Raw genomic sequence first — 26,468 nt, 5'->3', positions numbered from 1 at the left:
CAGCAACCCTTCTGCAAAAGAAAACTCCCAGTTCTATATTTTATGCCCCACCTAGCCTTGCTGGGGAATACACATGAAGCTGGATAAGGGTTAAACTTTGGATCACCTAGATCGGTACTGAATTCCAGACCCACATCATCAGTTGTATGACCTTGAGAAAGCTACCAATCTTCAGAGAATTACAAATTTTCGCTCTCTGTAGAAAGGAGAAATAATAATCACCTTGTAGAACTGTGAGATTAAATGAGGTAATTTATGTTAAACACCGATGACCTCTAACTTCATCAATGCACTAGGCTAGGACCATGTCCACTAGGTGGAGGTTAAAGGTATTTGTGATATTTATACCCTTTGTTTTCTGCTTAATCACCTGTGTTTTGAATAAATAACATTTGGAAATAGTGTCACATATTTATCTTCATATGTCAATAGTTATTTTTACAATGGGTCAGTGGAAAAATCTTTCATTCTATATTTTAATTTGGGAGTAAATGAGGTAGAAATAGGAAACATTGTTGAGTTCATTTATAAATTGGTAGAACATGGATGTTAATGAGGAACGGAGAATTCCTGAGTCCAATACATAGTGCTCTATTTGTTCTGAGGGCAAGATCTGGCTTTAAGATGCTCAATAAAGCCTTTAATCTTATGCATTGCAATTTACTTTCCTGAGTTGATAGTATTAAAGAATTACTCATAAAAACCATACACCTGGGTCATAAGTGACAGTTGACATTCCTTTAAAAAAAAAAAAAAAAAGGTCCTTTAGACAACAGAGTGTTTCTGCTTCCCTGGTGGCTCAGAGGTAAAGCATCTGCCCGCAATGCGGGAGACCTGCGTTTGATCCTTGGGTTGGGAAGATCCCCTGGAGAAGGAAACGGCAAGCCACTCTGATACTCTTGCCTGGAAAATCCCATGGACAGAGAAGCCTGGTAGGCTACAGTCCATGGGGTTGCACAGAGTCAGACATGATTGAGCGACTTCACTTTCACTTTCTAGTTAGTCATCCACTACTTGGGTTATTGATCATCAATATATTTCCCATGCTAACTATGGCATGTTAATAAACATCTTTAACCTGCTCCCAGTAAGTCAAAGGGTTTCCCAGGTGGTGCTAGTGGTAAAGGACGCAACTGCCAATGCAGGAGACAAACGTGGGTTCAGTTCACGGGTTGGGAGGATGCCCTGGAGGAGGGCATGCAACCCACTCCAGTATTCTTGTTTGGGGAATCCCATGGACAGAGAAGCCTGGCAGGCTACTAACCATATGGTTGCAAAGAGTTGGACATGGTTGAAGTGACCCAGCACACATGCAGTAACTCAAAATAAGAATCCCAGGACTGTAATAAGCCTTCATGTCTCCATCAGATACATACTATGACATCAAGTTCTCTGCATTCCATCTCCAAAAATAGGCGAATGTCCCTACATACAAAATTAATTATCAAAGATCTGGGGAGGGGGAGGAGAATGGTGACTGGATTATCAGCTTAAGAAGAAATAGACTCTATTGGTTGATGTAACTGCAAAGTCCAAAGTTATTCTTGCAAAGCCTGTGTGTTTCAGACAGGGCTAGATTCAGGGGCCCAAACAATGACATCAGGACCTATATTTCTCTATCCCCTACTCTGTTTGCTTCTGTTTGTCTTCGCTCTGCAGACTCTTTCCATGTGGCAAGAAGGTAGCCACCAGTACCTCCCTCACATCTTCCCAGACTAACCATCGAAGGGCGCTTCTCTCAGTTTATTGGCACTGTTGTAAGGCAAGACTATGATCAATCCTTCCTGAATCATATGCCCAGATCAGAATTAACCATGCCTGATGGGAAAGTGAGGTATTCTGGTCAACGTGGGTCATAAACCCAGCCCATTCCATATGGGAATTCGGTGATGGAAATTTACCACCAGGACTAAATGGAGGAGAGGAGAAGTTTCCCAAATATATTCAGAAAAAAGAAAGGAAAGAAATGGGAAGGAATGCTATGGAACATATATATATATGTTCCATATATATGTACACAGAACACAAACATATGTTTTATATATATATATAACCAAAATAAAATATATAAATATCAGTTACTATAATCCACTAGAGTCACTCCATCAACTGACCTGAGTTAAGCAAAGGATTGGAGAAGGAATACTCAAGACACAAGAGTAAATTAGTAAGCTATTTTAAAAGTTAGAGTGAACTAAAAAAACCAAAAACCATAATTAATGACAATCCAGTAGCATTCATCATACCTAGCACCCAGATCTTGGTTTCTAAATGCCACTCTCTACTAAAAGGAAACAGGATTTCTTACAGAAAGGGCTGCTTCCAGATGTGGGCAGAAAAAAAGTAAGGTGAGTGAGTCTAGGACATTATGTGTGTGCCAAAAAATAAGGAAATGCTCAAAAGTCCAATGTGGACATATATGAACTGCAAATGACTTTCAAATGGATCACCATATCCATATGTGATGCTTAATGTACTATTTTATTTTATTTTGCCCTGCCATGAGGCTTGTGGGGTCTTAATTCCCTGACCAGAGATTCAACCCATGCCCTGGGCAGTGAGAGCATGCAATCATAAACCACTGGATCACCAGAGAATTCCCTGTATTATTCTTTCAACTTTCAATTTTCTTCAGGATTGAAAATTTTCAAATTGAAGATTTGTGATAAACATAGATTTTTGAAAATAAACAAAGATGCTCGCTTGAAAGGGCTCTCCCACTGGTTGAATCTGAAATAATTTAAGCATCAAAGAGAACAATAGGGAATTCCTTGGATGGCCAATGGTTAGGACTCTGGGCTTTCACTGTGGAGGGGGCAGTTTTCCACCCCGGGTGTGAGAACTAAGATCCCACAAGCTGCATAGCGCAGCCAAGCAAAACAAAACAAAAACCTATAAGTGATTATAAACTACTTCTTTTATTTATTTATATATCTCTGGCTGTGCTGGGTCTTTATTGCTGTGCAGGCTTCTGTTTCTGTGCAACTCTCCAGAGTTGCGTGTGCAAGGGCCTCTCATTGTGATGGGTCTAGAGCTCAGGCTCAGTAGCGGTGGTTCCCAGGCTTCATTGCTCTTCTGCGTTTTCTATCCTCCCAGCCCAGTGATCAAACCCTTGTCTCCTGCATTGGGAGGCGGATTCTTTACCACAGAGTCCTACCAAGTGTTGGGACCAGCGCAACAACGAACCAACCTGAGGGAGCGTTGCAGCAGAAGAATACGGATAAATAAGACTCAGAAATAAGGTGGGGATCAGGGGGCTGAGCCGCTCGCAGGCAAAAGCCCAGATCCTAATCCTTGCATGCCTTTTATTGCTAACATCTACTTCCTTGCACATGCTCTAGAGATATCTGTTTTTTTACAATCTCAGATCAGGGATAAAGAATTACAATGCACAGTCCTCAAAGTCAAACCTTCAGGCCTTTCACGACTCCGTTTAGCCCTTCAGCTAGTGAAACCTTTCTCAGCAACTCCCTCAAGACTCTGGTTACGAGAACAGTCACTAATGGCTTTCCATCAGTCACATCAGTACTTCAACATCTTGTTTTCATGATGTTTTTCCATGATGTACTTTTTACTGCTCCCAGCCCTTTGCCTGGGGGTGATGAGAAAGTCATTCTTATTTTTCAAAGAAGCCCCATTATAGTACCGGCCTGTGCATAGCATATTCCCTACACCAAGGAAGCCCTATAAGTGATTATAAAATATTAAATATTTTAAAGTTTGTGAATCAATATTAACGCTATTTTTAAAAGAGAAAAATTTAAGGTAATTTGCCATAAATAAGTTTAAGTGTTAGTCACTCAGACCTGCCTGACTCTGTGCGATCCCATGGACTGTAGCCCCCCAGACTCCTCTGTCCATGGGATTTTCCAGGCAAGAACACCGGAGTGGGCTGCCATGCCCTCCTTCAGGGAATCTTCCCGACCCAGGGATCGAGCCGGATCTCCTGAATAACAGAAGGTGAAAATGAACAATTAAAGGAATGAACTTAGCATTTACTCTTTTTCTTCTTCCTTCTCCTTCTCCCCCTCCCCTCCCTCTTTCTCTTCTTTAGGAGAGTCGGCAATAACGTCATTGCTTCGGGGAAGGGGGTCGTCCAGGGGCTCTGGGTCGGGCAGGTCCGCCTCTCCTTCACCATCACAGGCTACGCAGGACGGCACGATGCGCAGGGCGGATGGCGGCCGCGCACAACTCCGGCGGTACTTTTTCTTTCGGATCAAGTGCGGGCGCCTGCGGCGGATGGCCCGGGCGGTCGTGGGGCTGGTGGTCAGCACGTAGGAAGGGGCCGGCTTTCGCGGACCGGATCTCTGCTTCATGACACCATGACCCGTTTGCAGTCAGCGGCGGCTCCGCGCTCGCAATGTTGGGTTGAATGAGCCCGTCTTAACAGAAGGCGTTGGGGGCCTTCGGCCTATTGGGTTCGGTGCTGAGTCTGCTTGTTCCTCCTGACCTAGAAGCTGGAGCGTTTCCACCCGTCCAACCCTTGCTTATGAGCCTACAGGGCGGCAGCTCCTCTCCTTGCGACGGAGAGACACGGGGAAAAGCGAAAAGTTCATTATACAGACTATGGCAGTTAAGAAATACAGAAAACTGATAGAACTAGAAAAGATGCTGATTGCAGGCAGGAAAATATACCATTTAAGACCTGCTTTTATGAAGTCACTACCACCAACCCTCTTTACCAGTGAAACAACAGTTACCAAGTCACCAGAAAAAGTTAGCAATACCTCCAACTCCAGTGCAACACCATAGGATTTGTTGAAGCCTTCTCTTTCCAACTTCACCAGCAAGAAATCTGGCTCCTGCTAGTCTCAATATATTAACGTATTTGTGAAGTCCTTTTATTGTTTTGTTATTCAGTCGCTAACTCTTTCCAGACTCTTTGCGATCGCATGGACTGCAGCACACCAGGCTTCCCTGTCCTTCACTATCTCCTGGAGTTTGCTCAAACTCATGTCCATTGAGTTGGTGATACCATTCAACCATCTCTTCTGTTGTCCCCTTCTCCTCCTGACATCAATCTTTCCCAGCATCAAGGTCTTTTCCAATGAGTCAGGTGGCCACTTCAGGTGGCCAAAGTACTGGAGCTTCAGCTTCAGCATCTGTCCTTCCAATGAATATTCAAGGTTGATTTTCTTTAGGATTGACTGCTTTGGTCTTCTTGTAGTAAAAGGGACTCTCGAGTCTTCTCCAGCACCACAGTTCAAAAACATCAATTCTTTGGCACTCAGCCTTCTTTATGGTCCAACTGTCACATCCAAACATGATTACTGGAAGAACCATAGCTTTGACTAGACAGACCGTTGTCAGCAAAGTCCCCTGTACACAGCCTATTTCCTGACCTTACCAGGCTGCCTTCTGAGTTGGCTGTCTCAGGATGAAATGACCCTGCCATCTGGCCCTTGTCCAGTTAGCCCTCCTGTAAGATTCCACACGTGAACTGTTCGTACCAATATATTTGCCCTCAATTCTCTAGACAAATGACTCCAACCAGAAACAACTTTGCCTCCCAGAGGCCTTTGGACAGTGTATGGAGCCATCGTCGGTTGTCACAAGGAGGCTACTGACATCTAGAGGCCAAGGACGCTACTAAACATTCTGCCATGAACAGGCAACCCTCCTTCCCCTCACCCCCCATAGAATCATCTGATTCAAAATTTCAAAAGTACTGAGGTTGAGATCACAATACATCTCACTGATAATTTGTATATTATTATGTGGGAAATTATAATAACTTGGTTATGGCTCAGCAGGTAAAGAATCTGCCTGCAGTGCAAGAGACAAGCAGACCTGGGTTCAGTCCCTTGGTGGGCAAGATTCCCTGGAGGAGGAAGATGGCAGCCCACTCCAGTTATCCTTGCCTGGAAAATCCCATGGACAGAGGAGCCTGGTGGGCTACAGTCCAAGGGGTTGCAAATAGTTGGACATGACTGGGTGACTAAGCACAGATAAGATAAAATATATTATTAAAATTGACTTCATTTTTAAGAATTTAATGAGTCTACTAGAAAAAATTTTCTAAAATATTTTATTTATTTGGCGGCACCAGGTCTAGTAGAGGCATGCGGGGGTCTTTAGTTGAGGCATGTGGGATCTAGTGCACAACCTGGCCACTTGCATTGTGAGCACAGAGTCTTAGCCCCTGAACCATGAGGGAAGCCCCTACTAGAAAATTGTTCATTACAAATGTGACATTTGCTGCTTCCAGGTTTCCCTCAGGAGGCATTATATCAGGCTGTACTTTTTTATTCTGTTTTCTTTTTTGTAATTGTTTTCTTGGTTGCCCTTTTTAAAAATTGATATAGTACTATAGATGCCATCTTTCTAAGTCTACCTAAATTTAAAAACTTTTATTCAAAGACTACTTCTGGTATGTATTTAAGAGAATCCTGGCGGCCGCGGCCCCGGAAGCGCCTCGTCTTGGGCGACTGTGGCGGCGGTCGCCGTGATGCCTGCGGGGCTGGGCGGCTGACGACGGAGTAGGAACGGGCCCTCGGCCCAGAATTTCGGCGCCCGCTGTTCGAAAGAGGCCTGCGCCATGGCCACCTCTGCCGCCTCCTCGGAGCATTTCGAGAAACTGCACGAGATCTTCCGCGGCCTCCATGAAGACCTACGAGGGGTGCCGGAGCGGCTCCTGGGGACCGCAGGGACAGAAGAGAAGAAGAAGTTGATCAGAGATTTCGATGAAAAGCAACAGGAAGCAAATGAAACGCTGGCAGAGATGGAAGAGGAACTACGTTACGCTCCCCTATCTTTCCGTAACCCTATGATGTCTAAGCTTCGAACCTACCGAAAGGACCTTGCTAAACTCCATCGGGAAGTGAGAAGTACGCCTTTGACAGCCACTCCTGGGGCCCGAGGAGACACGAAATATGGTACATACACTGTGGAGAATGAGCATATGAATCGGCTACAGTCTCAAAGGACATTGCTTCTGCAAGGCACTGACAGCCTGAACCGGGCCACCCAGAGTATTGAGCACCAGATTGGCTCAGAAATCATAGAAGAGCTGGGGGAGCAACATGACCAGTTGGAACGTACCAAGAGTAGACTGGTAAATACAAGTGAAAACTTGAGCAAAAGTCGGAAGATTCTCCGCTCAATGTCCAGAAAAGTGACAACCAACAAGCTGCTGCTTTCCATCGTCATCTTACTGGAGCTAGCCATTCTGGGAGGCCTGGTTTAGTACAAATTCTTTGGCAGGCATTGAACCTCCTACAGGGAAGGGTTTGTGGACCAGAACTATGACTTCGTGAATGAATGGCGTTAGAGGTGTGGAAAAAATCTTATTGCTGCTGTGAACTAGCGGTTCAAGAAGGCACTATGTAGCCAGACTGTGGGTGGAGGGAGGAAGACGGAAAACCACTGATACGTGAAGGAACAGCAATAAGACCAGTATGATATACCAAGGTAATAAATGTCGTTTATGACTTCTTTAAGTTAAAAAAAAAAAAAAAAAAAAAAAAAGGAGAATCCTGGCTTTCGCGCCTTCCCCGACAGAAAGAAAAAAGACTGTACGCCCAACGTGGGGCTCGAACCCACGACCCTGAGATTAAGAGTCTCATGCTCTACCGACTGAGCTAGCCGGGCTCTCAGTGACTTTATGTCCCTTCAGGAGAAAGTGTGCACCTACTACCTGACAAAACCCTGAAGATGAAGTGGGAGCATTACCAACAGCGGCTGCAGGAGGATGGAGTTCCGTCGGAGCGGGGACTCCTTGGGCCGGGAGTCGGCGAAACCTGCTGAGCTGGGGCTGTGCTGCCTGGCGGGGAGCATGCATCTTCCCATAAGCTCTGGACCCCAAACGTGTCCCAACATACCAGCGGTCACTCGCCTAATAGAGTCATCCATTCACTCAAGTGTTGATTGAACGCTTAATGTTTGCCAAGCGCCGAGGATACCGCAGTTGACAAATTAGATTTTTAAGAAAGAGGATAAAAGGGGGCCAGACTCCAGATCAAAGGAAATTGCTGCTGTTCATTTTTGTTTCCTTCCTCACCAGGCTCCACGCCTGCAGTTTTTAACACAACAGGCAAGCAGGAAGTGTGGTAGAGTCTTTTAAGTGGCGATTCTCTCTTCCCTGTTCGGAAACTTGCCCTGCCCTCTTCAGTTATTAAAAGAAGAAAGAAAGAGAAAAGAAAAGAGATTTTCTGAGGACACGGGGCTCTTTCTCCTGACCTGTGATTATAAAAAGTCACAAAAGTAGCTATACTGAAATAACAAAAGTCCAGGCAGAAAATCACCCACAATCCTAACCCAGATCATGTCAACGTTATCATTGCTCCCCACCCCACTACTTCCAGTTCTCCCCTAAGCGCCCTTTCAGTTCTTACACCCACATTTCAAATGGGCAAGTTCTGCTCTCCACATTTTCTGTTTACTTATTGATCTGTGTATTTCTGCATTTTGCTAGAGTCTCTTTTTTCCTCCGCTTCCCTCCTGGGTCCTTCCACACCTGATTCTTTTCTATACAGAATGCAAGGACAGCTGCGGCTTGGGAGTTACTGTTTGTTCTGTAAGAAATGCACCGAGAACGCCTTTCAGAGCAAGAACTTCCAAGTCGACTGGGATAGATGACTGAACATTCTTTTCTGAGGTTGAACAGTATTAATGAAGGAAAATGTATTCCATCTGTCTCCCACAGATGGCCACTCCCGTCTCCCTTTTATTTATTATTTACCAAACTCTGCTGCAATAAACATCTTTGTACTTACATCAGTAGTTTTATCTCTGAGACAGAGTCAAAGAATTGGAATTAGAGGATCAAAAGAATAGACTGCTTTGCAAAATTCAAATGAAACCACACATATTCCCACATTAAGATGTATGTGTAACCACACATTTTTTCCCATTTAGATGTACAGGAACACCGTCTTTGTCCTTCCTTGTTAAAGATTGTGGGGAATCTGTATCTTGTTATCTATTTATCTAATGACCCAAAATGCATCTCTCCATCTAAGGAAAGGTAGGCCGCCCCTCATACTACCCCAGGTGGGACTCGAACCCACAATCCCTGGCTTAGGAGGCCAGTGCCTTATCCATTAGGCCACTGGGGCTGTTGCTAAGGCTGTTCCCAAGAACTTGAGAAGAAGGAATAACTCGTCGCCAGTAGTTAGAAAGTGATCCAGGAATTGGTTTGGGTGCTTATTAGAAACCTGGTTGAGTCCCTACAAAGTCCCAGTCTCTGTTCAAGTCGCCAAGGAACAGAGTCGTGAGCGAAACAGACAACCGCGGCTCGCGCGGCAGAGCTCCCGTGCGCGCCTCGCCCTCGCCGCCCGCCGCGCCCTTCTCTCCCTGGATTCCTGCGGCTCCTCCCGCGCGCTCCGCGGAGTCCGGTTCGTCGGCTTCCTCCAGCGGGAGTTCCAGGCTCCGGAACGCCCTGAGTTGTCCTGCGGATGACAGATGCAGCAAGCAGTGAGGGTCCCTGATTGCATCAGTCCGCGGCGCGTTGGGCAGGACCACCCTGCGGCGTGTGTGATAAACATTCAGTCCTCGGGAGACGCGGCTGGACAGAAGCCCCGGGGGAGCGCGGGGCTGGAAGAAGGCGTGAGGGGCCAACACCGCGAGCTGGGGAGGCGACCCCTCCGCTCCCGCCGAGGCTCAGCCGCAGGCGACAGTCAGAACGTCCCCCACAGCTCCCTGCGTTGGGCATCGTCACCCAGGGCTTGGCAACGTCCGGGAGACCGCCCGCCCGCAGAATACTCCCCGCCCGACCTCGCTTTTCCAGGCCAAACCACACCCTTGGAGCTGCCCAAAGCCGAAACCCGCGGGATCGGGACACACCCCCTGCAATTTCCCTCGCCACCCTCCTTTCTTTCTTCACTGAAGTTCCTAATTAATCCGAAGGGTAAAAAGTCAGCAGAATCCAGAGCCGCTCAAGATCCCACCCCCACCGCATCCCCTCAGGAGAGCTCCCGGGACCTTAGATTCTCCTCTCGTCACCCCCATCCCGATTTCATCCTTTGTCACTCTAGCAACAGGATTATCTAATGCGCAGTCCAGATTCCAATCTCCTTCCATCTCCTCCAATAAGTCCTTTATGGCTAAAACAAACAAACAAACAAAAATCCAGGACAGAATCAGAGGACAAACTTTGATTCAGTTGCCGCGGCTTCTAATCTCCTCTGTCCTGTTGGTCCCGGCAGTCCGGCCACCCGCCCGGATGAAGCGGCGGGCTAGGGGTGGGGGGCGCTGGAGCCCCCAGGCCGGAGACTGGGGAGAAACCAGCATGGGAACAACACGGCGGACACAGAAGAATTAGGACGCTGTAGACGTGGGCCCCTTGTGCCTCGGGTGTCCTTCGTCCCACGGATGCGCGCGGTCTCCGCACAGACTCGCCTTTTAAAGCGATTGTATTTTATTCAGTAAAAGGGGCCGGGAGGAGGAGACGCCAGGGAACACGCATTGCAGAAGCAGCTGGCGGCGTTGGGGCGGGACGGGTGTATTCCTGTTCATACTCATCTTTGGGGGTCACAGATTCCAGGGGGAACCCTGGGCTCTGCCTTGGTCTGCCTTGGTCTCGCGGAACCCAAGGCGGTCACGTTTGCCGAGATGGGCAGGTGTCCGTGGTTCCACGGCAACTTCGGGCCTCCATCATCCCTCTGGTTTGCCACATCCGTTTAAATTGGGCCCGGAATTTCTTGACTTTTCCAAAAGCAACCTCTTCACTGCTTTGAGGTTTGTTTGTTTTTTATATCCAACATTTTCCTTTGTTTTTAGAAAGAGGGTTGGTCTCCAAAACCCATTTGTGTTACTAGAAACCTCGACTCTGCCAGAGTGTTTTTCTTTATAACTTCTTTAAAACTATTTATCATTTTTAAACCAATAAGTTAAAGTGTTTTTGTTTGTTTGTTTTTCACGAATTTGGAGAGAGATGGTTCCCCCACTCCCTCCAGGAAATCAAATCCAACAGTCAAATCAGCCTTGGAGTTCTGCAACGGACTCTGGAAAAAGAGGAGATTTGGCCTGAGGGGGGGCCCTGGTCTCCGTCTGTGGTGATCCTGGCATGTGGTTGACCCTGGAGGTGGAGAATCTCTGTGTTTTACTGAAAGCAGCTCTCTGGATTTGGAACTCCTTAAGGGTCGAACTCAAACTCCACCTGGACCCCCAGCCACCAAAAATGGGGCCCAACACAGCCTGAGGTCAAGAGCCAGGGACAGGACCCCCATCCCGACAGCATGGACCCGTGCCCAACCCGGGCTCCCGGAACCGTTCCCTGACCTGGGGCTGCGGAACCAGGGCAGACCTGGGAGTGCCCAGGTGAGGGGTGACAGGAGATGGAGAGAAGGAGGAAGAGAAGGGAATCAAGAAAGAGGAGGAGGGCCTTGGGTGCCAGAGTCAGGCCCGATACAGTACGGGACACTTGGCAGGGATGTTTGAGTCTCAATGGGGTAATTAATTGCTGGACTTGAAGCCTAAAAGGTAGGTGATCTGGGGAGACTGTTCCAGATTTTCTCCCCTGCCGGCCTTAACCTGACCAAATCCCTGCAGGCATTGCCCTACACTATGATGTCCACACCCCTGAATCCCCAAGACTCCTACTAAAAGTTTCAAAGTACCTGGAAACAGCTTGAAGCTTTTAAATGTTTCCTCTAATTCTCTGGAAGTGTGGAGCTTTGAAGTACAAGATCTGGGGACTTGGGGGTAGTTCTCAAATCTCTAGAGAAGAGCTGTTGTCATGTAAAAGGGGAAATAAATGGGCTCGTCCGGGATTTGAACCCGGGACCTCTCGCACCCTAAGCGAGAATCATACCCCTAGACCAACGAGCCACACAAATTATACCCTCTGGGTCTCTTCTGTGACTCCGTGGCATCGCGGATATGGAATTTGGGAGACCAGTGAGGTGGCGTGGGGAGGAGACTCCAATTTCAGAGCCATGGGAAAGTGTTGAGCTCATAGATTAGTGGGCAAGGGGAGGACCCCAGAGCTCCCAGTGCTGGCAAGTTGGGAAGCAGCCCCTGCAGCCTACCGCACCCCCCCTCCCAACCAAGTCTGGCTGTCCCTGTGCTCAGATTACAGTGAGCCCAACGCCAGGAAAGGCGGGCTCTCCTAGCATCCCGGCTTGGCCTTTAGGTCACTTTGCTGACACTTTGTGCAGCCAGGAACATGCTTGAGGAGGACCTGGGGTAAAGCCAGCAAGGAGCTGTGGGTCCAGCTGGGCAGTTGAGTGCCCTTTGATGGCAGGTCACAGGATCGCCTTGCTTGGGAAAAGCGCTCCCGCAGGTGTAGTTTCCTGGTATCCATCTGATGCTCACTGATGCTCGTCTGCTTCTCCAGACTCCAAAAGGTCCAAACCAAGAAAAGGTAACGCCCAACGTGGGGCTCGAACCCACGACCCTGAGATTAAGAGTCTCATGCTCTACCGACTGAGCTAGCCGGGCAACCATAAGGGAACCCTATCCTTGCTTATATTGATGGGGTAATATGAAGATGATGGGACCTAGGTGACAGGTAGTGACTTAGATGTGGACACCGGGGTGGGGTGGGGGGTCAGTAGCCAAAGGTTCCTGGTCCTAACAGGGAGTCCCCGCTGCAAGCTCCACTCTCCACCTACGGCCCCTTCTAGGACAACAGTTCCTCTAGTCCAGGGCTTCCCTCACCACCCCGTAGCTGGGGAACCCAGCCTGGCCCCTGTGCCCACCCAGCCCACCTGACCCTGGGCTTAGGGAGGAGCAGCTGGGCGAAGTCGCGCGGAGAGAGCAGCACAAACCTAGGGCAACATGCACAATTGACCCCTGGGGACATCTGGGTTATTTCCAGTTTCTTGGCTGTTTCAAATAAAACAACCATAGACTTGTGTACAGATTTTTGTGTAAACAGAAGCCTTCATTTTTCTGAGATAAATACCCAAATTGCTGGGTCATATGGTGGCTGTAAGTTTAGTCTTTAAAGAAAATGCCGCAGGGTTTTCCAGCATGAGTGTACAATTTTACATTTCCACCAGCAATGTATGGGGTGACTCACTGTCTCTGATAAAATGTTCAACAGAAATAGAGAGTGTCAGCATCCTTGTTGCATTTCTAACCTCAAATAGAATATTTTCAAGGTTTCACCACAAACTTGAAATTTGCTACGGTATTTTGTAGATAATTTGGGCAAGTTATGGGTACTAACAGCTTTCACAAAGTTATTTAGGATATACTTTTATTATCTTCTTTTTTTCATTTATTTTTATTAGTTGGAGGCTAATTACTTTACAATATTGTAGTGGTTTTTGCCATACATTGACATGAATCAGCCATGGATTTACATGTGTTCCCCATCCTGATCCCCCCTCCCGCCTCCCTCCCCATCCCATCCCTCTGGGTCTTCCCAGTGCACCAGCCCTGAGCACTTATCTCATGCATCCAACCTGGGCTGGTGATCTGTTTCACCCTTGATAGTATACTTGTTTCAATGTTATTCTCTCAGAACATCCCACCCTCACCTTCTTCCACAGAGTCCAAAAGTCTGTTCTGTACATCTGTTTCTCTTTTTCTGTTTTGCATATAGGGTTAGTGTTACCATCTTTTTAAATTCCATATATATGCGTTAGTATACTGTATCGGTGTTTATCTTTCTGGCTTACTTCACTCTGTATAATGGGCTCCAGTTTCATCCATCTCATTAGAACTGATTCAAATGAATTCTTTTTTTTTAATGGCTATTATCTTCTTAATTTATCCAATAACTGTAAAGTCATTCTCTGACAAGGGTTATGTGTGTCTTCTGTCATTATTTCTTAAACAGTTTTTGCAGAGTTCATCAATAGCATTAACTTTTTGTCATTAATCTCTATTGTATGCTTGTTTTTAACATAATTATTTTCTTTTCTTTTTTTTTTTTAGTTCTACCAGTTTATTGCTACCAACCGTCTCCCTCCATCCTCATGCACACATGCTCAGTCATGTAACTCCATGGGCTGCAGCCCGCCAGGCTCCTCTGTCCATGGACTTTTCCAGGCAAGAGTACTAGAGTGGGTTGCCATTTCCTTCTCCATCAACATCATTATTTTCAGCTCTTAATCATTTCTCCCCTTGTTTGAATTTATCTGGGTTTCTTTTTTGCTGTACTTTTTCTAACTTCTTGTCATTAGCTTTCAGCTTGTCTTCTTTTTTATACACATCTAAGGCTATCAATTTTCCTCTAACTATTGCTTTAGCTGTGTCTTAAAGATTTTGGTATGTAGTATTTTTCATCATCATTTATTTCAAAGTATTTTAAATCCCACTGTAATTTCTTCCTTAACTCATATAACTTCTAGAAGTGTATTGTTTAATTTGTAATCATATTAGGATATTTTAGGTTTTTTTATTTTATATTATTTGTTTTGACGTATTTTTAGTTTACCATTTCTTTCATCTTTCTAAACCATTGCATACATCTATTGAGATTTGTTTCACTTTTTGTGTATTTTTAGACAAATATAGTCCTGTTTCATTCTTCTAGAGCATTTTACATAGCTTCTGTTCTCAAATATATTTTCATTTTTGTCATTCATGTCTTTGTACATAGTAAGGATAGTTGTGTTATAATCCGTATCTGATAATCTTAGTATCTTTCCAACTTTATTTTCATATCTATTGTTCACTGGTTGTTGCTCATGATGCCCAGTTTCCTTGTTATTTTTCATTGTGGCATCCCATGGCACTCTTTCCAGCACATGCTGAAGACATCCTGGCAAGCACCTGAGACCCCACAGCGGGGTGGGGGTCCTGGTGCCCACCTCTTGCGCCTCAAAGGCGGCCTCCGCAGAACAGGGCAGAGGGGATTTGGCTCCTGTCAGGCGCTGGGCCCCAGGACCTTGGGTACCCAGCGGTGCCCGAGATCCCGGGACTCCTGCTGACTTCCGGCGGGGAAGGAGGGAAGACGCATGAGTTCACACCAGGTAGAGTGACTGCATTTGGAGTGATGCGAATGCCTACAGCCCATTGCCTCTCCCCAAGTGGATGCCCTGCCCTCCTGACCAGGGACTGTGGGGCCCAGGCTTGACGGTTCAGAGGCCTCCAACCGAGGAAGAACTGGCTCCTGATGCACAGAGGAAGGAAACACCTCTCCGGTCTTCCCTGCCCGGAGCTTGAACTAACAAAGTAGCTTGTTGCCAGACTCGTGGAGACACTTTGGCTACCGGGCCTCAAAAAAAGTTTTAAAATGACAAGGGGAAGCACAGAGTGGATCCTGAGACCCGCAACTGGGGAGGAAAAACAGGGCTCGTCCGGGATTTGAACCCGGGACCTCTCGCACCCTAAGCGAGAATCATACCCCTAGACCAACGAGCCACGTTGCTTCCGGGTTTTGGATCTCCTCTTCCACCGGTGGGATCGCGGCTGGACCAGCCATGCCAGGGAACTGACGAGGAATGGAGACTCCAATTTCAAGCCCACTGGGAAGTGTAGGGACCCAGGACTGACGGTCGCGGAGACAACTGAGCGCTCCCCCAATTCGGGTCCCCGCGTCGCCTCCCCTCCGCCCTCGGATGACAGAGAGCCCCGGACCAGGAAGGGCGGCCGGCCTCTGTCCCCGCGCAGCTCATCGGTCACTTCGCAGGCCTCCTCGCAGCCGCGAGCGCAGGGGACCCGCCGGACAAAGCCGGGGAGGAGCTCCGGGGCGCGCGGGAGCGCTCGAGAGCGGGCGGGGGCGCGGAGGGTCCCGGAGCTGCGATCTCTGGGACGCTCGCTTTGGGGGCGACCGAACCCCCAAGACGTGGACCCCGGTGGTCGCTCAGCAAACGCCGGCGGAGTGCACGGAGGGGACACCGCCTCCGCCTCGGCCTCCCGCGCTGCTCGCGCTTCTCCGGCTCAGCTCCCCGCTCCCGCCCCCGCAGGTCAAAACCGAGACAGCGCGTTTCCCACGCGGGGCCCCCAACCCACGAGGTTGACTGTGAGAGTCGCTTTGTTCTACCGACTGATCCAGCAAAGGTCCCGGCCTCAGATGCCCTAGGATGGCCTGACCTGGGGGTGGTCCCTAGAGGGGGCGGGTTAGCCCACCAACCAGACCGTGCACCAGGGCGGGTCACGATGCCCCTCCCAGTCCAGCCGGGGGAGGAGGCGGGCCCTGCGGTCGGGCTTGGGAGTAGGAGGAGGCCGCCCTCGGAGCAGTGGGAGCCCACGTCCAGGAGTCGGGGGTCAGGTCGGGGCAGAGTCTGCAGTCGGTATGTCGTCCTTCGACGTCCAGCCACTCCCCAACCGCTCCGGATACTTGGCCCCATTTCTTCGCTCTCTCATCAGGGAAAGTCCCGGGGATGAGACCCCCCGACCCAAGAGTGAAGTTGTGCCCAGGGAAGCCCAGGAGTCTCTTTCTCTCTACCCGCCTCCCCGCCACTAAAATGCAAGTTTAAGTTACAGTAGGGCTAATCGGGGGCTGGAGCAGTGATCCTCCCGAATCGTCAGACACCTGGAGCCCTAGGGCATCCTTCGAGCCACTTTCCTTTACTCTGCTTGCAGGAGCAGTTACCGCGGGTCCCGCTCTCTGAGGACGCTGTCTAGTCTGTGTCTCCCCGACGCTTCCACCAGACCAAACCTCAGTCCTCCGCTTAAAGAAAAGGGACGGGCTCGTCCGGGATTTGAACCCGGGACCTCTCGCACCCAAAGCGAGAATCATACCCCTAGACCAACGAGCCACTACATCACTCCTTCCCTGGTCTCCAGTCCTTCTGCAGGTGACTCCAGTGAAGTTCGCTGTTATAGCTCAGTTGTCAGCGTGGGTTCTGTGGGATCGCCAGGTCCCGGGTTCGCGGCCGCAGTCCGGTTTCAGAGGGACCTTTCGATTATCTGCTCCTCGTGCGGAGGGAACTGGAGGGAGACAACCCCCCCTCCCCCAGCTGCAGCTTTGCTCAGGTGTGCCTCGGCCTGAGGCAAAACAGGCTCTGGAACTACCAACCAACCCTATATCCCTCTACTTAATCGACACCTGAACCAAATTTCTCTCCCAACAGAGCAGTCTCTGAGGCAAGAGGAGGAGGTTCTGCAGGACTGCTCCGTCCAGGGGTAGGAGTCTTCATTAGGTGCAAGAGGGTCAAATTCCCAGAGCAGCCTAGGTCTTCACACCTTTGGGGACTTGTCAGTCTTACCTTTAAGGGTGCTGGTTCTTGACTTGTCCTGAACTTACTCTCCTGGCCTTCCAGAAACGGGAGTCTAGAAGTCCCCATGAGAGGCCCAACCCTTACAAGGAGCAGACAGCGCGAGGGCAGGGCTCAGCGTGTTTTCCCACGGTGAGCAGGAATCTGTGTGTGTCTGCACCCTGTGCCTCCAACAGGGCACTTTTTAGTCGGGAATGGACAGCTGGGAGCAGAAAACCAACACACGTGGCACTGGAATCCACAACAGGCAGCAAAAAAACCACGCCCAGCGTGGGGCTCGAACCCACGACCCTGAGATTAAGAGTCTCATGCTCTACCGACTGAGCTAGCCGGGCGGCTGGGAGCAGACGACTGTGGCCAGGTTTCCGAAGTTGACGGGCTGTGGACCGCCCCAAACGACAGGATGGAGCAGGTACCAGGGTCAGTGGGTAAGTGGAGTGCCTGGATTTGAGGTGGGGGTGGGCTCAGGCTGCAAACGCCAGCAGCGCGTCGCCTCTTCCCACGCCGATGCTTTGGCCTCCTGACCGAGGACCGTCGGATCCAGGCTTGACGGTTCCGAGACCTGCCACCGGCGAAGAACAGGCTCCTCCAGTTGCGGAGGAAGGGAACATCTCTGTCTTGCGTTTTCGTTCCTCCAGCACAGATTGACAAAGTAGCTTGTTAGGAGACTCAGGGAGACACTTTGGCTACTGGGTCTCAATGAAAATTTTAAAACGACAGTGGGAGACGCAGAGTGGGCCCTGAGACCCCCAACTGGGGAAGAAAAGCAGGGCTCGTCCGGGATTTGAACCCGGGACCTCTCGCACCCAAAGCGAGAATCATACCCCTAGACCAACGAGCCACGCGTAACTCTTTTCCTCTCCTCCCCCGGTTCTTCCGCAGGTGATTCCGGTGAAGCTCGCTGCCAAAGTTCAGTTGTCCATGTCCTCACTTGCAAACCCCAGGTCACAGGTTCGTAGCTGCAGTCCAGTTTCAGAGGGACGGTTGGATTATCTGCTCCTCGTGGGGCGGGAACTGGAGGAGACCCCGCAACTGCAGCTCTGCTCAGTTCTGGCCTCAAATGGAGGCAGGAGACTCCGCGCCCAGAACACCTCGCCGGCAAGAGGCCTCACCTAGTAACCGACCCGGGGGTACCTGGGCCTGAGTGAGGGAAACAGGCAAAACAGATTGTGGAAGAACCGTATATTCCTCTACTTGATCGACACCTGAATCCAAATCTGCCCCAACAGAGCACCGTGTCTGAGCGTGAGGAGGAGGGGGCGGTTTCCGACGATGGCTCCCTGGTCCAGGGGAAGGAGTCTCCATTTGATGCCTGGAGAAGGAGGACATGCTCAGGTTTTTACACTTTCTTGTATTTTAATTGGGACCAGTGTGCCCTGAGGAGGAAAACCCTTGTGACCCTTAAAGGACGTTGATTCTTTACTTGTCCTGACCTACTTACTTCCTTGACCTTCCAGGAACAGGAGTCTACAAGCCCCGGTGAGAGACCCAACCGCTACAAGAAGCAGACAAGTGGACAACGAGGAGGGCAGGACCCAGCGTGGTTTCCACTGTTGTTCAATCAGTCGTGTCTGACTCATTGCGACCCCATAGACTTCAGCACACCAGGCCTCCCTGTCCATCACCAACTCCCAGAGTTTGCTCAAACTCATGGTAATGGAGTCAAGGATGCCATCTAACCATCATCCTCTGCCACCCCCTTCTCCTCCTGCCCTCAATCTTTCCCAACATCAGAGTCTTTTCCAATGAGTTGCCTCTTGGCATCAGGTGGCCAAAGTATTAGAGCTTCAGCATCAGTCCTTTCAATGAATATTCAGGTTTGATTTCCTTTAGGATGGACTGGTTTGAACTCGTTGTGCAAGGGACTCTCAAGAGTCTTCTCCAACAACATATTTTGAAAACATCAATAGTGAGCCGGAATTTGTGTCTCCAACAGGGGACTTTTTAGCTGGGAATGGACAGCTGGGAGCAGAAGACAAACCCAAGTGGATTGGAATCCACAATAGGCTGCAAAAGCACCGCCCAACGTGGGGCTCGAACCCACGACCCTGAGATTAAGAGTCTCATGCTCTACCGACTGAGCTAGCCGGGCGGCTGCATGGAGCGATCTGCGGACAGGTATTGGAATTTGACAGCTGTGGACCGCCCCAAATGACAGGATGGAGCAAGTCCCGGGGTCAACGGGGACATGGAGTGACTGGATTTGAGGCGGGGCTGGACTCCGGACGCAAACGCCAGCAGCGCCATCACCTCTAGGCAAGCGGACATCCTGGCCTCCTGACCTGGGACTGTGGGGCCCAGGCTTGACGGTTCAGAGACCTGCAACCGGCGAACAATGCAACCGGCTGTCCATTCAGAGGAAGGGAACACCTCGCAGTCTTCCGTGCCTGCAACTCCGACTGAAAATGTAGCTCGTTAGGGTTCTCGTGGAGACAATTTGGCTACTGGGCCACAATGAAAATTTTTAAAGGACGACAAGGGGAGGCACAGAGTGGGCCCTTAGACTCGCAAGTGGGGAAGAAAAACAGGGCTCGTCCGGGATTTGAACCCGGGACCTCTCGCACCCTAAGCGAGAATCATACCCCTAGACCAACGAGCCGCACACACTAGGGTTTTTGGCTCTCCTCTCTGATGCCGCGGTGTCTTGGAGCTGGACCGGCGACGCCAGTGAGGTGGTGCAGAAGGGAGACCCCAATTTCAGACCTACGGGGAACTGCGGGGTTCCAGGAATGATGCGCGCGGAGAAAACCCAGCGCTCCCGGGCAGCAAAACGTACAGAAGCCCCTGTGCTCCGACAGTCCGGGGTCCGCGTCGCCTCCCCTCCGCCCTCGGACGACAGAGAGCCCCAGACCAGGAAGGGCGGCCGGCCTCTGTCCCCGCGCCGCTCATCCGTCACTTCGCAGACCTCCTCGCAGCCGCGAGCGCAGGAGACCCGCTGGACAAAGCCGGCGAGGGACTCCGGGGTGCGCGGGCAGGTGGGGAGCGCTCGAGAGCGGGCGGGGGCGCGGAGGGTCCCGGAGCCGCGATCTCTGGGACGCTCGCTTTGGGGGCGACAGACCCCCAAGACGTGGCCCCGTGGCCGGCGGAGTGCACGGAGGGGACACCGCCTCCGCCTCGGCCTCCGGCGCTGCTCGCGCTTCTCCCGGCTCGGCTCCCCGCTCCCGCCCTCGCAGATCGCATATCAAAACCTAGAAGGCGCGTTTCGGACGTGGGGCCCCCAACCCCCGAGGCTGACTGTGAGAGTCGTTTTTTTCTACCGACTGATCCGGCCGGACAGCAGCGGTCCTGGCCTCAGATGGCCTAAGGCGAGCCTTGCGTCTCCTTGACGCTTCCACCAGGTCGGTCTTCAGTCCTCCTCTTAAAGAAAAAGAACGGGCTCGTCCGGGATTTGAACCCGGGACCTCTCGCACCCAAAGCGAGAATCATACCCCTAGACCAACGAGCCGACACACACCTCCTACCCCTCCCCCCGTCCCTCTGCAGGTGACTCCTGGGAAGCTTGCCGCTGTAGCTCAGTTGTCAGCGTGCGCACCTGCGCAACAGGCTCTTGGGCGTTCGCGAGGTCGAGGGTTCGCAGCCGAATTCCGGTTGCAGACAGACGATTGGATTATCCGCTCCTCTTGCGGCCGGAGCTGGAGGGAGACCCCGCAGCTGCAGCTCTGCTCAGTTTTGGCCTCAAATGAAGGCAGGAGAGTCGCCGCCCAGAACACCTCTCCTGCAGTCGGCCTCACACGGGGACCGATGGGGTGGGGGGCGGGGATACGGGGGTGCCTGGGCCTCCTGAGGAAGTGAGGAAAACAGATTCTGGAAGAACCCTAGATTTCTGAATCCAATTCTGTCCCAACGGAGCAGCGTGTCTGAGCGAGAGGAGGAGGGGGAGGCGGTTTCCAGCCATGGCTCCCTGGTCCAGGAGAAGGAGCAGGGGCTCAGGTTTTTACACTTTCTTGTATTTTGATTAGGACCAGTGTTCCCTGAGGAGGAAAACCCTTGTGACCCTTAAAAGGGCGTTGGTTCTTGCTTTGTCCTGACCTGCTTACTCCCTTGACCTTCCAGAAATGGGAGTCTAGCTATCCCGAATAGAGGCCCATCTGCTACAAAGACCAGACAACTCCGAGGGTAGGACCCAGTCTGGCTTCCTACGGTGAGCAGGAATCTGTGTGTGTCTGCACCCTGTGCCTCCAACAGGGCACTTTTTAATCGGGAATGGACAGCTGGGAGCAGAAGACCAACCCACGTGAGGCAAGAATCCACAATAGGCAGCAAAAACCACGCCCAACGTGGGGCTCGAACCCACGACCCTGAGATTAAGAGTCTCATGCTCTACCGACTGAGCTAGCCGGGCGGCTGCACGGAGGTGTTTGCGGACAGGTGTCGGAACTTGACGGCTGTGGACAGCCCCAAATGACAGGATGGAGCAAGTCCCGGGGTCAACGGGGACATGGGGATTTGAGGCGGGGCTGGACTCCGGACGCAAACGCCAGCAGCGCCATCACCTTTCCGCACGCGGATATCCTGGCCTCCTGACCTGGGACTGTGGGGCCCAGGCTTGACGGTTCAGAGACCTGCAACCGGCGAACAATGCAACCGGCTGTCCATTCAGAGGAAGGGAACACCTCGCAGTCTTCCGTGCCTGCAACTCCGACTGAAAATGTAGCTCGTTAGGGTTCTCGTGGAGACAATTTGGCTACTGGGCCACAATGAAAATTTTTAAAGGACGACAAGGGGAGGCACAGAGTGGGCCCTTAGACTCGCAAGTGGGGAAGAAAAACAGGGCTCGTCCGGGATTTGAACCCGGGACCTCTCGCACCCTAAGCGAGAATCATACCCCTAGACCAACGAGCCGCACACACTAGGGTTTTTGGCTCTCCTCTCTGATGCCGCGGTGTCTTGGAGCTGGACCGGCGACGCCAGTGAGGTGGTGCAGAAGGGAGACCCCAATTTCAGACCTACGGAGAAGTGCGGGGTTCCAGGAATGATGCGCGCGGAGAAAACCCAGCGCTCCCGGGCAGCAAAACGGACAGAAGCCCCTGTGCTCCGACAGTCCGGGGTCCGCGCCGCCTCCCCTCCGCCCTCGGACGACAGAGAGCCCCAGACCAGGAAGGGCGGCCGGCCTCTGTCCCCGCGCCGCTCATCGGTCACTTCGCAGACCTCCTCGCAGCCGCGAGCGCAGGGGACCCGCCGGACGAAGCCGGCGAGGGACTCCGGGGCGAGCGGGCAGGTGGGGAGCGCTCGAGAGAGGGCGGGGGCGCGGAGGGTCCCGGAGCCGCGATCTCTGGGACGCTCGCTTTGGGGGCGACCAAACCCCCAAGACGTGGCCCCGTGGCCGGCGGAGTGCACGGAGGGGACACCGCCTCCGCCTCGGCCTCCGGCGCTGCTCTCGCTTCTCCTGGCTCGGCTCCCCGCTCCCGCCCCCGCAGATCAAAATCAAGATAGTGCGTTTCGGACGTGTAGCCCCCAACCCCCGAGGCTGACTGTGAGAGTCGCTTTGTTTTACTGGCTGATCCGGCCGGACAGCAGCAGTCCTGACCTCAGATGCCCTAGGCGCGACTTGCGTCTCCCCGACACTTCCACCAGGTCGGTCTTCAGTCCTCCTCTTAAAGAAAAAGAACGGGCTCGTCCGGGATTTGAACCCGGGACCTCTCGCACCCAAAGCGAGAATCATACCCCTAGACCAACGAGCCGACACACACCTCCTACCCCTCCCCCCGTCCCTCTGCAGGTGACTCCCGGGAAGCTCGCCGCTGTAGCTCAGTTGTCAGCGTCCGCACCTGCGAAACCGGCTCTGTGGGTTCGCGAGGTCGCGGGTTCGCAGCCGAACTCCGGCCTCAGACGGAGGGTTAGTTCATTGGCTCCTCCTGCTGTGGGAGATGGAGGGAGACTGGGAAGCTGTAGCTCTCCATTCTTGGGAGGTCCCTGAAGCCACCCACCCACCTGGCCTCAAGTGGCTGCCGTTGACTCCAGCCCTACACCTCGCCCACAGGCGGCTCTCTCCAGGACCTATTGGGGGTGCCTGGGCCTGAGGCAAAGCAGACTCTGAAACTACCGGAACAACCCTTTATCCCTCTATTTGATGACACCTGAACCAAATTCTCCCCCAAACAGAGCACTATCTCTGAGCAAGAGGAGGAGGAGGAGGAGGTTCCCTGGGAAGGTTCACTGGCCCAGGGGTGAGTGAAAGTCTCTCAGATGTGTCCGACTCTTTGTGACCCCCATGGACTATACAATCCGTGGAATTCTCCAGGCCAGAATACTGGATCCATAAGCCATTCCCTTCTCCAAGGGATCTTCCCAACCCAGGGAGACGAACCAAGGTCTCCTGCATAGCAGGCGGATTCTTTACCAGCTGAGCCACTAGGAGTCTCCATTAGGAGAAAAAGGTCAAAATCCCGGAGCAGCCTAGGTCTTCACACTTTTTAATTTTGGGGGCTTGTCACCCTTAACAGGCATTGGTTCTGGCTTTGTCCTGAGCTTCCTACTCCCCTCGCCTTCCACAAATGGGAGTCTACAAGCCCCTAGGAGAGGCCCAAACGCTCAAAGGAGAGGATGACATTGAGGGCAGGACCCAGCATAGCTGCCTATGGTGATCAGGAATTTATGTGTTTCCGCTCACTGAGCCTCTAACAGGGCACTTTTTAGTCGGGAGTGGACAGCTGGGAGTAGAAAACTAGCTCACGTGGGACAGGAATCCACAATAGACAGCAAAAAAAAAAAAAAAAAAAGGCAACGAAAAAATCGCCCAACGTGGGACTCAAACCCATGACAACCCTGAGATTAAGCTAGCCGGGCAGCTGCACTTTGCTACCTGCCACCAAATTTCTGAACGTGACTGTCTATGGACCACTCCAAATGAGAGGAGGGGGCAGGCTCGGGGTCAGCGGGGACATGGAGTCCTCTCCGGGCATTCTGAGTGTCTAGACTGCCTAGAATCTGTGGTGTTCTCAGGCAGGGGAGGAGCTGTGCGGGGTTGGGGTGAGGCTCGGCACTGACAGATGGATGGTTGGTTGGCTGGTGGTTCAGTGATCCCCAGAAGCCCTGCCGCACGGACAGAACTCAGGGCAGACCCGCGGGGGATGATGATCTCCCAATGTGTAGACGGACACTCGGCCCCAAATGAGGATGGGCCCCCCCCAGTCGCTGTTACCAACTATCTGTTAAAGCCACGTCTGGGCTCAGGATGATGCCAGGGTCTGCTTCAGATCATGGGTATTTTCAGTTGCACACATAGCCCTCAACCGGAACCCCCAAAGTCAGACGCAGCCTGAGATCCCGGATGTTGCCTGAGATCCCAGATGCTGCCTGAGATCCCGGATGTTGCCTGGTGCTGAGTTGAATCCAGTCTTTCTCTGGGCCTTGACACAGCCTGAGGCATAGGTGTTGACTCCGGTCCCCACCATGAGGCCAGAGGACGTGGGTGCATCAGCTTGAAGTGGTGCCAGGAATATGAGGACACAGCTCCTGCCTCAAGGCGATGGAAAGTAGGCCTGACCCATGGGTTCCTTTGCCAAAATATTTTGCTGGGCCCTGACCGACTCTGAGTCCAGTCGGATCACTGATAGGAACTCTCAGGAACCATAGCTAGAGGCTGCCATCTGGGACAAGACTCCAGGTTTCTGCCCAAAGTGGGGTGGAAGAGTGTGAGGTACAGGGGCAAGAGGGGGCCCAGGGAGCTCTGAGGGGCCTCAGGGAGAAAACCAGTGCTTCCAGCAGCCCAGAGTTGCCTGGCTCAGGGAGGTGGCCTGGGGTGGGCAGACAGGATGGAAGCTCAGGCAAGAGTTAGTTCTGCAGTCTTCAGACACTGTTCTAAATGTTTAACCAAAAAATTATGTAACTTAATATCCCAAACAAATCTTTGAGGCATGAGCTGCTATTATCCCCACTCTACAGATGGGGCCCTTGAGAGGCCCTTGAGAGCCCTGGCTTGGTGGGTCCAGATCTGTGAAGTCCAGATGGGGAATAGAAGAGCCTGGTCCTATAGCCCTTCCCCAACCCTAGAAGAAATGCCTGGGATTTGTATCCTGGACCACTCACACCTAGAGGGAGGCTCAAAACCCCAGAGCACCAGCCACTTGGCTGTGGAGATTTCCTAGATCTCTACAAGGTTATTAGAGTTCTCCTGAAACTGAGGTTCAGGGACAGAGTCTGTGCAGGGAAGTATGGATGTGTGTGTGTGTAACGGATATGGATCAGTCCAGTGTCCCAAAGTGATACCCAGGACAAGGCAGGAGGGCAGGGCTCAAACCCCAGGACTCCCTGTCACTACTTACCCCCTCCTGTCTCAACCCCTTTGCTCTCCATCATAAAGTAAAAGCACCTGGAATCACAGTCTATCATTCCAGGCACACCGCAAAAGTGTCCTGAGGGCAAGGGAAGGGCTGGTCCAGGATTTGAATCTGCCCTGTAGAGAGGGGTAGGATGTGAGTCTCACTTGGTGTGAGGCGGCCAGGGGCCCTAAGGACCCACCCAAAGCCAACAAAGAGTATAACTGAGGCACGGAGACCCCCCAGTCAGCAGGGGAGCAGAACGTACACCCCAGCCATAGGGTGGGGACCCCTCCAGGCCTGGCTCTGTCTTTTCTTGTTTAAGACACACCCTCCCTGCTCCCTCCGCCAAGGATGTCTCCTGAGGGGAAAATCACACCCCAAATCAGGGTTCTCTCTTCCTCCTCATAGGATAAGGTGACTAGGACTTTGTGTTTGTTTTCTCAGAAAAGTGAAAGTTGCTTAGTCCTGTCTGACTCTTTGGGACCCTCCATGGACTATACAGTCCTTGGAATTCTCCAGCAAGAATACTGGAGCCATAAACTGTCCCCTTCTCCAGGGGATCTTCCCAACCCAGGAATAGAACTCAGGTCTACCCACATTACAGGTGGATTCTTTACCAGCTGAGCCACCAGGGAAGCCCTTTCTCAGGAAGATCTCTCCAAACCGGATTCGGAGTTATTGAAAAGCCTATGCAAGCGACAGGGGCCCCCAAAATAGGAAACCCGCCCAACGTGGGGCTCGAACCCACGACCCTGAGATTAAGAGTCTCATGCTCTACCGACTGAGCTAGCCGGGCGTTGCGAGGATGGGCGGAGCCCAGGTGACTGGCCAGCTGCTCCTACCCACCTTTTTTCCCCATCTTCTACCTCCCGCCAAGGTTACAGGCCCTGAATCGCGGACTGCTGTCTCCCACTCGTGGCACAAGTTCTAGGTCCGCAAAGGAAAGTCGGGTCCCCAGTCCACAGCAGACAGCAGACAAACCTGGTCCCCTTTGCTCCGGTGGGGGCGATTTGTGGTCTGGGGTCGCAGAGCCCGCAGCCTGGACGCCCGAAGTGCGAGAAGCTGCGACCTCCTTTCTTCCTTAGCATCATCCCAGATCGGGTCCCGGGTCCAAGCCCCAAGGGCGTCGTTGTGGGATAAGGTGCCGCGC

General features: G+C 51.8%; 1 protein-coding gene and 15 non-coding genes across 16 annotated transcripts; 1 reads left to right on the top strand and 15 right to left on the bottom strand.

The window, feature by feature from the left end:
- Nucleotides 1-6,412: 6,412 nt before the first annotated feature.
- LOC122702065 (vesicle transport through interaction with t-SNAREs homolog 1B-like) lies at nucleotides 6,413-7,439 on the top strand. The gene has a single exon (XM_043915573.1). The coding sequence runs from the start codon at nucleotides 6,539-6,541 to the stop codon at nucleotides 7,184-7,186; it is 648 nt and encodes a 215-aa protein (XP_043771508.1). The 5' UTR covers nucleotides 6,413-6,538; the 3' UTR covers nucleotides 7,187-7,439.
- A 78-nt stretch (nucleotides 7,440-7,517) lies between these two features.
- TRNAK-CUU lies at nucleotides 7,518-7,590 on the bottom strand. The gene has a single exon. It is a non-coding gene; the product is annotated as a tRNA-Lys (tRNA).
- A 1,393-nt stretch (nucleotides 7,591-8,983) lies between these two features.
- TRNAR-CCU lies at nucleotides 8,984-9,056 on the bottom strand. Its single transcript has one exon. It is a non-coding gene; the product is annotated as a tRNA-Arg (tRNA).
- A 2,641-nt stretch (nucleotides 9,057-11,697) lies between these two features.
- TRNAP-AGG lies at nucleotides 11,698-11,769 on the bottom strand. Its single transcript has one exon. It is a non-coding gene; the product is annotated as a tRNA-Pro (tRNA).
- Nucleotides 11,770-12,308: 539 nt separating this feature from the next.
- On the bottom strand, nucleotides 12,309-12,381 carry TRNAK-CUU. Its single transcript has one exon. It is a non-coding gene; the product is annotated as a tRNA-Lys (tRNA).
- A 2,805-nt stretch (nucleotides 12,382-15,186) lies between these two features.
- Nucleotides 15,187-15,258, bottom strand: TRNAP-AGG. The gene has a single exon. It is a non-coding gene; the product is annotated as a tRNA-Pro (tRNA).
- Nucleotides 15,259-16,526: 1,268 nt separating this feature from the next.
- TRNAP-UGG lies at nucleotides 16,527-16,598 on the bottom strand. The gene has a single exon. It is a non-coding gene; the product is annotated as a tRNA-Pro (tRNA).
- Nucleotides 16,599-17,319: 721 nt separating this feature from the next.
- On the bottom strand, nucleotides 17,320-17,392 carry TRNAK-CUU. The gene has a single exon. It is a non-coding gene; the product is annotated as a tRNA-Lys (tRNA).
- A 434-nt stretch (nucleotides 17,393-17,826) lies between these two features.
- Nucleotides 17,827-17,898, bottom strand: TRNAP-UGG. Its single transcript has one exon. It is a non-coding gene; the product is annotated as a tRNA-Pro (tRNA).
- Nucleotides 17,899-19,076: 1,178 nt separating this feature from the next.
- TRNAK-CUU lies at nucleotides 19,077-19,149 on the bottom strand. The gene has a single exon. It is a non-coding gene; the product is annotated as a tRNA-Lys (tRNA).
- A 435-nt stretch (nucleotides 19,150-19,584) lies between these two features.
- On the bottom strand, nucleotides 19,585-19,656 carry TRNAP-AGG. The gene has a single exon. It is a non-coding gene; the product is annotated as a tRNA-Pro (tRNA).
- Nucleotides 19,657-20,430: 774 nt separating this feature from the next.
- Nucleotides 20,431-20,502, bottom strand: TRNAP-UGG. The gene has a single exon. It is a non-coding gene; the product is annotated as a tRNA-Pro (tRNA).
- Nucleotides 20,503-21,326: 824 nt separating this feature from the next.
- Nucleotides 21,327-21,399, bottom strand: TRNAK-CUU. Its single transcript has one exon. It is a non-coding gene; the product is annotated as a tRNA-Lys (tRNA).
- A 428-nt stretch (nucleotides 21,400-21,827) lies between these two features.
- TRNAP-AGG lies at nucleotides 21,828-21,899 on the bottom strand. Its single transcript has one exon. It is a non-coding gene; the product is annotated as a tRNA-Pro (tRNA).
- Nucleotides 21,900-22,666: 767 nt separating this feature from the next.
- On the bottom strand, nucleotides 22,667-22,738 carry TRNAP-UGG. The gene has a single exon. It is a non-coding gene; the product is annotated as a tRNA-Pro (tRNA).
- Nucleotides 22,739-26,041: 3,303 nt separating this feature from the next.
- TRNAK-CUU lies at nucleotides 26,042-26,114 on the bottom strand. Its single transcript has one exon. It is a non-coding gene; the product is annotated as a tRNA-Lys (tRNA).
- Nucleotides 26,115-26,468: the final 354 nt, after the last annotated feature.

This window comes from Cervus elaphus, chromosome 10 (genome assembly GCF_910594005.1).
Source record: "Cervus elaphus chromosome 10, mCerEla1.1, whole genome shotgun sequence".
Taxonomy (NCBI): Eukaryota; Metazoa; Chordata; class Mammalia; order Artiodactyla; family Cervidae; genus Cervus; species Cervus elaphus.
This window is presented reverse-complemented; position numbering and strand designations above follow the sequence as displayed.